The sequence below is a fragment of the Engystomops pustulosus genome, chromosome 3 (assembly GCF_040894005.1).
Source record: "Engystomops pustulosus chromosome 3, aEngPut4.maternal, whole genome shotgun sequence".
Classification (NCBI taxonomy): Eukaryota; Metazoa; Chordata; class Amphibia; order Anura; family Leptodactylidae; genus Engystomops; species Engystomops pustulosus.
In genome coordinates, this window is record NC_092413.1 from 8,320,185 (window position 1) to 8,332,755 (window position 12,571).

A 12,571-nucleotide genomic window follows, 5' to 3' on the forward strand; every position below is an offset into this window, starting at 1 on the left:
AAATGCAGAAGCTTCCCCTTTTATATGGTCTATGTAGCCACAGCTTCCCATTTTAATATACTGTCAGCAGCCTCCCCTTCCCCAGGAGCCTCCCCTCATTAATGAAATGTCTAGCAACTTATTCTCAATAATGAAATGTCCAGCAGCCTCCCCTCATGATTGAAATCTCCAGCAGCAGTCTTCCCTCATGAATGTAATGTCCAGCAGCCTCCCCTCACTAATGAAATGTTTAGAAACTTCTGCTTGATAATAAAATGTCCAACAGCCTCCCCTCAATAATGATATGTCCAGTAGCCTTCCTTCATCAAAAGAATGTCCAGCAGCCTCCCCTCATTAATAAAAAAGTCCAGCAGCCTCCCCTCATTGATGAAATGTCTACCAACTTCTGCGCAATAATAAAATGTACAGCAGCCTCCCCTCATTAATTGTGTTGCGGCTGGCTACATTAATTAATTGAAACCATAATGTTTAAAGAAAATAATAGTGACAGTTTGATGTGCTGCTAACATGAAACTGTTACTAAATAATAATTTTGTTATGAGTAATGGTCACAATTACTTAAGTGATGTGGCCAGCAGTATCACAGTAATTCCACCCTTAGTACTAAAAGCAAATTTTATCTGCAGCTCTGGATGTGACTAGAGTATGATGAAATCACCCAGAGAACTCATTCCACACTATGTAGCAAAAAAAGAATTTAAAATCTTTATCAGTTTTTTTTCTACAGTTTTGGGAAGTTTTGTGTCTGATTCATGGCTGTGAATTAATTGCGAATCTCCCGTTTCGTTTCTCCATGACCTCGGTGCGGAGTCTGTACTGCAATACCTGAGAGCTAAAAATCCACAGGAAATTCCCAAATGTGGAAATAAATCACAAAATAATGTAGAAAAGACAGAATAATGTTCTATAATACATTACTACAAATAGCGCAGCGACAGGATAATACAGTGTAATAAAGAGAAAGCATCTATCTCCTCCCCGGATACAAGTCACCTTCATATTCCCCCACTCCCAGGATATATCACAGGCAGTGCAGTGCTTATGTTATACCAGCTGTATGTATAGCATTATATACAGGAGATCCCCAGGTTATACCGGCTGTTCATGTATCATTATATACAGGAGATCCCCAGGTTATACCGGCTGTACATATATCATTATATACAGGAGATCCCCAGGTTATACCGGCTGTACATATATCATTATATACAGGAGATCCCCAGGTTATACCGGCTATACATATATCATTATATACAGGAGATCCCCAGGTTATACCGGCTGTACATATATCATTATATACAGGAGATCCCCAGGTTATACCGGCTGTACATATATCATTATATACAGGAGATCCCCAGGTTATACCGGCTGTACATATATCATTATATACAGGAGATCCCCAGGTTATACCGTCTGTACATATATCATTATATACAGGAGATCCCCAGGTTATACCGGCTGTACATATATCATTATATACAGGAGATCCCCAGGTTATACCGGCTGTACATATATCATTATATACAGGAGATCCCCAGGTTATACCGGCTGTACATATATCATTATATACAGGAGATCCCCAGGTTATACCAGCTGTACATATATCATTATATACAGGGGATCCCCAGGTTATACCGGCTGTACATATATCATTATATATGATCCCCAGGTTATACCGGCTGTACATATATCATTATATACAGGAGATCCCCAGGTTATACCAGCTGTACATATATCATTATATACAGGGGATCCCCAGGTTATACCGGCTGTACATATATCATTATATACAGGAGATCCCCAAGTTATACCGGCTGTACACATATCATTATATACAGGAGATCCCCAGGTTATACCGGCTGTACATATATCATTATATACAGGAGATCCCCAGGTTATACCGGCTGTACATATATCATTATATACAGGAGATCCCCAGGTTATACCGGCTGTACATATATCATTATATACAGGAGATCCCCAGGTTATACCGGCTGTATATATATCATTATATACAGGAGATCCCCAGGTTATACCGGCTGTACATATATCATTATATACAGGAGACCCCCAGGTTATACCGGCTGTACATATATCATTATATACAGGAGATCCCCAGGTTATACCGGCTGTACATATATCATTATATACAGGAGATCCCCAGGTTATAGCGGCTGTACATATATCATTATATACAGGAGATCCCCAGGTTATACCGGCTGTACATATATCATTATATACAGGAGATCCCCAGGTTATACCGGCTGTACATATATCATTATATACAGGAGATCCCCAGGTTATACCGGCTGTACATATATCATTATACACAGGAGATCCCCAGGTTATACCGGCTGTACATATATCATTATACACAGGAGATCCCCAGGTTATACCGGCTGTACATATATCATTATATACAGGAGATTCCCAGGTTATACCGGCTGTACATATATCATTATATACAGGAGATCCCCAGGTTATACCGGCTGTACATATATCATTATATACAGGAGATCCCCAGGTTATACCGGCTGTACATATATCATTATATACAGGAGATCCCCAGGTTATACTGGCTGTACATATATCATTATATACAGGAGATCCCCAGGTTATACCGGCTGTACATATATCATTATATACAGGAGATCCCCAGGTTATACCGGCTGTACATATATCATTATATACAGGAGATCCCCAGGTTATACCGGCTGTACATATATCATTATATACAGGAGATCCCCAGGCTATACCGGCTGTACATATATCATTATATACAGGAGATCCCCAGGTTATACCGGCTGTACATATATCATTATATACAGGAGATCCCCAGGTTATACCGGCTGTACATATATCATTATATACAGGAGATCCCAGGTTATACCGGCTGTACATATATCATTATATACAGGAGATCCCCAGGTTATACCGGCGGTACATATATCATTATATACAGGAGATCCCCAGGTTATACCGGCTGTACATATATCATTATATACAGGAGATCCCCAGGTTATACCGGCTGTACATATATCATTATATACAGGAGATCCCCAGGTTATACCGGCTGTACATATATCATTATATACAGGGGATCCCCAGGTTATACCGGCTGTACATATATCATTATATACAGGAGATCCGCAGGTTATACCAGCTGTACATATATTATAATATACAGGAGATCCCCAGGTTATACCAGCTGTACATATATCATTATATACAGGAGATCCCCAGGTTATACCGGCTGTACATATATCATTATATACAGGAGATCCCCAGGTTATACCGGCTGTACATATATCATTATATACCGGAGATCCCCAGGTTATACCAGCTGTACATATATCATTATATACAGGAGATCCCCAGGTTATACCGGCTGTACATATATCATTATATACGGGAGATCCCCAGGTTATAGCGGCTGTACATATATTATAATATACAGGAGATCCCCAGGTTATACCAGCTGTACATATATCATTATATACAGGAGATCCCCAGGTTATACCGGCTGTACATATATCATTATATACAGGAGATCCCCAGGTTATACCGGCTGTACATATATCATTATATACCGGAGATCCCCAGGTTATACCAGCTGTACATATATCATTATATACAGGAGATCCCCAGGTTATACCGGCTGTACATATATCATTATATACAGGAGATCCCCAGAGTTATACCGGCTGTACATATATCATTATATACAGGAGATCCCCAGGTTATACCGGCTGTACATATATCATTATATACAGGAGATCCCCAGGTTATACCGGCTGTACATATATCATTATATACAGGAGATCCCCAGGTTATACCAGCTGTACATATATCATTATATACAGGAAATCCCCAGGTTATACCGGCTGTACATACATCATTATATACAGGAGATCCCCAGGTTATACCGGCTGTACATATATCACTATATACAGGAGATCCCCAGGTTATACCGGCTGTACATATATCATTATATACAGGAGATCCCCAGGTTATACCGGCTGTACATATATCATTATATACAGGAGATCCCCAGGTTATACCGGCTGTACATATATCATTATATACAGGAGATCCCCAGGTTATACCGGCTGTACATATATCATTATATACAGGAGATCCCCAGGTTATACCGGCTGTACATATATCATTATATACAGGAGATCCCCAGGTTATACCGGCTGTACATATATCATTATATACAGGAGATCCCCAGGTTATACCGGCTGTACATATATCATTATACACAGGAGATCCCCAGGTTATACCGGCTGTACATATATCATTATATACAGGAGATCCCCAGGTTATACCGGCTGTACATATATCATTATATACAGGAGATCCCCAGGTTATACCGGCTGTACATATATCATTATATACAGGAGATCTCCAGGTTATACCGGCTGTACATATATCATTATATACAGGAGATCCCCAGGTTATACCGGCTGTACATATATCATTATATACAGGAGATCCCCAGGTTATACCGGCTGTACATATATCATTATATACAGGAGATCCCCAGGTTATACCGGCTGTACATATATCATTATACACAGGAGATCCCCAGGTTATACCGGCTGTACATATATCATTATACACAGGAGATCCCCAGGTTATACCGGCTGTACATATATCATTATATACAGGAGATCCCCAGGTTATACCGGCTGTACATATATCATTATATACAGGAGATCCCCAGGTTATACCGGCTGTACATATATCATTATATACAGGAGATCCCCAGGTTATACCGGCTGTACATATATCATTATACACAGGAGATCCCCAGGTTATACCGGCTGTACATATATCATTATACACAGGAGATCCCCAGGTTATACCGGCTGTACATATATCATTATATACAGGAGATCCCCAGGTTATACCGGCTGTACATATATCATTATATACAGGAGATCCCCAGGTTATACCGGCTGTACATATATCATTATATACAGGAGATCTCCAGGTTATACCGGCTGTACATATATCATTATATACAGGAGATCCCCAGGTTATACCGGCTGTACATATATCATTATATACCGGAGATGCCCAGGTTATACCGGCTGTACATATATCATTATATACAGGAGATCCCCAGGTTATAGCGGCTGTACATATATCATTATACACAGGAGATCCCCAGGTTATACCGGCTGTACATATATCATTATACATAGGAGATCCCCAGGTTATACCGGCTGTACATATATCATTATATACAGGAGATCCCCAGGTTATACCGGCTGTACATATATCATTACATACAGGAGATCCCCAGGTTATACCGGCTGTACATATATCATTACATACAGGAGATCCCCAGGTTATACCGGCAGTACATATATCATTATATACAGGAGATCCCCAGGTTATACCGGCTGTACATATATCATTATATACAGGAGATCCCCAGGTTATACCGGCTGTACATATATCATTATATACAGGAGATCTCCAGGTTATACCGGCTGTACATATATCATTATATACAGGAGATCCCCAGGTTATACCGGCTGTACATACATCATTATATACAGGAGATCCCCAGGTTATACCGGCTGTACATATATCACTATATACAGGAGATCCCCAGGTTATACCGGCTGTACATATATCATTATATACAGGAGATCCCCAGGTTATACCGGCTGTACATATATCATTATATACCGGAGATCCCCAGGTTATACCAGCTGTACATATATCATTATATACAGGAGATCCCCAGGTTATACCGGCTGTACATATATCATTATATACGGGAGATCCCCAGGTTATAGCGGCTGTACATATATTATAATATACAGGAGATCCCCAGGTTATACCAGCTGTACATATATCATTATATACAGGAGATCTCCAGGTTATACCGGCTGTACATATATCATTATATACAGGAGATCCCCAGGTTATACCGGCTGTACATATATCATTATATACCGGAGATGCCCAGGTTATACCGGCTGTACATATATCATTATATACAGGAGATCCCCAGGTTATACCGGCTGTACATATATCATTATATACAGGAGATCCCCAGGTTATACCGGCTGTACATATATCATTATATACAGGAGATCCCCAGGTTATACTAGCTGTACATATATCATTATATACAGGAGATCCCCAGGTTATACCAGCTGTACATATATCATTATATACAGGAGATCCCCAGGTTATACCGGCTGTACATATATCATTATATACAGGAGATCCCCAGGTTATACCGGCTGTACATATATCATTATATACAGGAGATCCCCAGGTTATACCAGCTGTACATATATCATTATATACAGGAGATCCCCAGGTTATACCGGCTGTACATATATCATTATATACAGGAGATCCCCAGGTTATACCAGCTGTACATATATCATTATATACAGGAGATCCCCAGGTTATAGCGGCTGTACATATATCATTATATACAGGAGATCCCCAGGTTATAGCAGCTGTACATATATCATTATATACAGGAGATCCCCAGGTTATACCGGCTGTACATATATCATTATATACAGGAGATCCCCAGGTTATAGCGGCTGTACATATATCATTATATACAGGAGATCCCCAGGTTATACCGGCTGTACATATATCATTATATACAGGAGATCCCCAGGTTATACCGGCTGTACATATACCATTATATACAGGAGATCCCCAGGTTATACCGGCTGTACATATATCATTATATACAGGAGATCCCCAGGTTATACCAGCTGTACATATATCATTATATACAGGAGATCCCCAGGTTATACCAGCTGTACATATATCATTATATACAGGAGATCCCCAGGTTATAGCGGCTGTACATATATCATTATATACAGGAGATCCCCAGGTTATACCGGCTGTACATATATCATTATATACAGGAGATCCCCAGGTTATACCGGCTGTACATATATCATTATATACAGGAGATCTCCAGGTTATAGCGGCTGTACATATATCATTATATACAGGAGATCTCCAGGTTATAGCGGCTGTACATATATCATTATATACAGGAGATCCCCAGGTTATACCGGCTGTACATATATCATTATATACAGGAGATCCCCAGGTTATACCCAGGCTCTACATATATCATTATATACAGGAGATCCCCAGGTTATACCGGCTGTACATATATCATTATATACAGGAGATCCCCAGGTTATACCGGCTGTACATATAACATTATATACAGGAGATCCCCAGGTTATACCGGCTGTACATATATCATTATATACAGGAGATCCCCAGGTTATACCGGCTGTACATATATCATTATATACAGGAGATCCCCAGGTTATACCGGCTGTACATATATCATTATATACAGGAGATCCCCAGGTTATAGCGGCTGTACATATATCATTATATACAGGAGATCCCCAGGTTATACCGGCTGTACATATATCACTATATACAGGAGATCCCCAGGTTATACCGGCTGTACATATATCATTATATACAGGAGATCCCCAGGTTATACCGGCTGTACATATATCATTATATACAGGAGATCCCCAGGTTATACCGGCTGTACATCATATATCATTATATACAGGATATCCCCAGGTTATACCGGCTGTACATATATCATTATATACAGGAGATCCCCAGGTTATACCGGCTGTACATATATCATTATATACAGTAGATCCCCAGGTTATACCGGCTGTACATATATCATTATATACAGGAGATCTCCAGGTTATACCGGCTGTACATATATCATTATATACAGGAGATCCCCAGGTTATACCGGCTGTACATATATCATTATATACAGGAGATCCCCAGGTTATACCGGCTGTACATATATCATTATATACAGGAGATCCCCAGGTTATACCGGCTGTATATATATCATTATACAGGAGATCCCCAGGTTATACCGGCTGTACATATATCATTATATACAGGAAATCCCCAGGTTATACCGGCTGTACATATATCATTATGTACAGGAGATCCCCAGGTTATACCGGCTGTACATATATCATTATATACAGGAGATCCCCAGGTTATACCGGCTGTACATATATCATTATATACAGGAGATCCCCAGGTTATACCGGCTGTACATATAACATTATATACAGGAGATCCCCAGGTTATACCGGCTGTACATATATCATTATATACAGGAGATCCCCAGGTTATAGCGGCTGTACATATATCATTATATACAGGAGATCCCCAGGTTATACCAGCTGTACATATATCACTATATACAGGAGATCCCCAGGTTATACCGGCTGTACATATATCATTATATACAGGAGATCCCCAGGTTATACCGGCTGTACATATATCATTATATACAGGAGATCCCCAGGTTATACCAGCATGCTCCATATACTATATACAGTTATTAGTATGTATACCACTTACCTATATATCCCCCTCCTCCTCCACCCGATGAGCAGCCGCCTCCGCCTCCTCCAAACCCCCCCTTCGTTTCCCACCCCCACTTCTTCTTGGCTTGTGGACAGGACTCCCCTCCGGCTCCGCCCTCCAGGAGAGATTTCCCCGCCCATGGGAGTGTCGTGTGGTCGCTCCAGCCGCCTCCGCCCCCTGCGCAGCACAAATAAGAGGAGGAAACGTGTATTATACACAGATATATAACAAGTCCTTCTCCTGGTGACCACTAGGTGGCGCTGCAGGGACACACTGCGCTGTATGAGGGATGTGTACACTGAACAGCGCACCACCAGGTCAGGCAGGGAACTACAGGCCAAAATCTTAAAAATGAAACTTATGAAAATGAAACGTAATTGTTAAACTTCTTTAAATTTGGTTACAATTTGTAAGTAAATAAATTCCTTAATTTAACCCTTGCTGTACCTGCTGCCCCAGACTTTCCGTTGGTGCCCGGCACGGTGGCGTTACTCTCCAGCCTCTCCGGTTGGATGACGTTGGCTTTGGCCCTGTACGCCCTCCCTCCTCCTCCCGCAGCGATCAGCAGAGGGATATATCTTCCATTCTCCATCTGTAAAAAGTCCAAAATTATCCCCAAGAAGAAAATGTCAATTCTTGCCAGTTCTTCCACTACTACTACTCCCAGCATGCACTTTGTTAGAAAGCCATAGGTTATATACTGCCCCCTGCTGGTCACTTATATTATTAGCAGATCTGTTAAAGGTGTTGTCCAGAGGTTAAAAATCCTGTCCCTCTTCCAAAAACAGCGCCACACCTGATCGTGGTTACTGCTGGTATTGCAACTCATCCATATAGAGATAAATGGAGCTGAGCTGCAATACCACACTCTACCCATGGTCAGGGGTGGCGCTGTTGTTGGGAGAAAGCAATTGCCTTTTTTAATCTCTGTACAACCCCTTTAAGCAGGGCACCTACTACGGGTGCTCCATATTCCATGATCCTTCTAGGGCAGAGGCTTCCAATCTCAGATTCCCCCCAACTACAACTCCCAGCATGCTCTGACAGCAGAAGACTGGAGCATAGGCCACTACCTTATAAGCACTCATCTTACCCAGTGTAATCCTGGATGCAGATTTAGTTGTGACTGGAGTACACTCACTATAAATCCAAAATACCTTGAAAATATAAGTCGCTCCTCCGCCTCCTCCTCCTCCCCCAGCCCATTCGCTAACACTCCCGTTGAATCGGATTTCCTCCTCCACCTGGTTGTTTTCGCCCATGCACACCATTTTCAGGACAGGGTCGGTCTGTAAGCAGAGTAAAAAAAAGTATACATTTTTTAAAAAAAAAAAAGCTATGTGTTTCCATGGTTACAGACTACAAGACAACCCAGTGTAGTCTGATCTTGCGGTCAGCTGTTATTCCCTCTGTACGACCTTCTGCTGTGTCCGTCTGAAGAGAAGAAAGTAAGAGTGAAGAAACAAAGGACCTGATAACACAGGGGTTGTTTGTAGTCTGTTACCATGGAGACACATAGCTCATACATTACTTTGCATGAGCTGCATACTATGCATGAGCTGTATACATAACTTTGTAGATGTCTTGTACAAGAGACACAGTTGTGTATAGAGACCAACCCATGTTAGGCTTCCCTTAAAGAAGACATAGCTCTCAAGGTGTATAGGACATCACTGATCAGGAATAAAATACCAGACCTGCAGTGAAGACTGACACCAGGCCACAACGGATGAATATTTTACATTACTGTCATGTTTTCTTGTATAAAACTGATAAAGAGGAGTCCGAAATCAATCAGCAAAAGCTCTCTGCACCAGAGGAAGTGCATCAGAAGCCTCTGCACCAGAGGAAGACTGATTTTGTTTATTATTTTCTGGAAATGCCCTTTAAGGGGTCCTTCCACCATTGCCACTTCTGGTCTTCATTTAATAGGCCCCGCTCCTCCGATTCTAGTGCAGTTGGCATTTTTTTTCTAGCCCCTACCGTTCCCAAGCAATCAGTGTTGATAGTTTTACCAGATATGCTAATTAAGTGAAGTCTTGTCTAGTGGGCGTTGTCAGGACTACCCCACCATATTAACCTACTAAGGGCTAAATGTATCAGCAGTGATTGCTCGGGAATGGTAGGGGCTAGAGAAAAAATTCCAACTGTGCCGGAATCAGTGAAGCCGAATCTATTGAACTGGGTAAAGGAGCAGAGGTGTTGGAGGTGGTGAGAGTTCCCCTTTAAGTGCTTCTTTAAGCCCCCCAGACCTCTGATAGAGTAGTCCTGTACCGCTGAGGTGTAATTGAGCGCTGAATATGAAGCAGATTTCATAATGAAGTGTCCGGGATGTGACATTATGGAGTGTCTCAGCGCTGACTGCTCTATTGTGGAGCCGCTGATTACAATCCAATTAACTGGATAAACTTCAATCCCGCGGAGCAGAACCTAATTAGCCGCTTGGTCAATAACGGCTGCAGATCACAAATTAATATTTCGCTTTCATTGAAAAGACTCTGAATGCGCTTGATTAAAATATATATATCGCGGTTCATCTCTTCTCCGTGGACAATGGAAACTGTCATCAGGAAGGACAAAGCTACAGAAATAATTCCCTATACTTTATCACTGTCCATTCAGGACAACTCCGGCAGAACCTAAAGGTCCTAGAGGTCCACTAGGTGCCGACACCCAACGTGTGACCGGAATCATTCAACTTCCACGTAACATTAGAAAAAACTGGCTACAAAGTTTCCATTTACCCCCTGATATTTAAAGGGAAACCATCAGCAGGAGTGACCATAAAGACTACAGGCAGTGTTAGGTATTGTCCCTGGAGAGATGTGTAATCAGACCTCACACTGCTGTGCTCTGTGCTCTCTGCAGCCAGTGTTAGGTATTGTCCCTGGAGAGATGTGTAATCAGACCTCACACTGCTGTGCTCTGTGCTCTCTGCAGCCAGTGTTATGTACTGTCCCTGGAGAGATGTGTAATCAGACCTCACACTGCTGTGCTCTGTGCTCTCTGCAGCCAGTGTTAGGTATTGTCCCTGGAGAGATGTGTAATCAGACCTCACACTGCTGTGCTCTGTGCTCTCTGCAGCCAGTGTTATGTACTGTCCCTGGAGAGATGTGTAATCAGACCTCACACTGCTGTGCTCTGTGCTCTCTGCAGTCAGTGTTATGTATTGTCCCTGGAGAGATGTGTAATCAGACCTCACACTGCTGTGCTCTGTGCTCTCTGCAGCCAGTGTTATGTACTGTCCCTGGAGAGATGTGTAATCACACATCACACTGCTGTGCTCTGTGCTCTCTGCAGCCAGTGTTATGTACTGTCCCTGGAGAGATGTGTAATCACACATCACACTGCTGTGCTCTGTGCTCTCTGCAGCCAGTGTTATGTACTGTCCCTGGAGAGATGTGTAATCACACATCACACTGCTGTGCTCTGTGCTCTCTGCAGCCAGTGTTATGTATTGTCCCTGGAGAGATGTGTAATCAGACCTCACACTGCTGTGCTCTGTGCTCTCTGCAGCCAGTGTTATGTATTGTCCCTGGAGAGATGTGTAATCAGACCTCACACTGCTGTGCTCTGCGCTCTCTGCAGCCAGTGTTATGTATTGTCCCTGGAGAGATGTGTAATCAGACCTCACACTGCTGTGCTCTGTGCTCTCTGCAGCCAGTGTTATGTATTGTCCCTGGAGAGATGTGTAATCAGACCTCACACTGCTGTGCTCTGCGCTCTCTGCAGCCAGTGTTATGTACTGTCCCTGGAGAGATGTGTAATCACACATCACACTGCTGTGCTCTGTGCTCTCTGCAGCCAGTGTTATGTACTGTCCCTGGAGAGCTGTGTAATCAGACCTCACACTGCTGTGCTCTGTGCTCTCTGCAGCCAGTGTTATGTACTGTCCCTGGAGAGATGTGTGATCAGACCTCACACTGCTGTACTCTGTGCTCTCTGCAGCCAGTGTTAGGTATTGTCCCTGGAGAGATGTGTAATCAGATCTTTGTGCAGGTTATTAGTAACAGCAGGACTGTGATATATACATTTATATTCCAGGATTGCAGCTTCTCTAAGTGAATTGGGCACATGTCCTCACACTGCTGTGCTCTGTACCCTCTGCAGTCAGTATTAGACATTGTCCCTG

The 12,571-nt window shown here is 42.2% G+C and overlaps 1 protein-coding gene across 1 annotated transcript in view; it reads right to left on the reverse strand.

The window, feature by feature from the left end:
* Positions 1-12,571, reverse strand: part of ALK (ALK receptor tyrosine kinase) — a 566,624-nt gene that overhangs the window by 55,348 nt on the left and 498,705 nt on the right. Inside the window, exons 14-16 of the mRNA XM_072139971.1 lie at positions 9,597-9,728; positions 8,887-9,031; positions 8,434-8,616 (exon numbers count right to left, since the gene is read on the reverse strand). Of these exons, the coding sequence (XP_071996072.1) occupies positions 8,434-8,616; positions 8,887-9,031; positions 9,597-9,728 (460 nt within the window). The remainder of the gene's footprint in view (positions 1-8,433; positions 8,617-8,886; positions 9,032-9,596; positions 9,729-12,571) is intronic.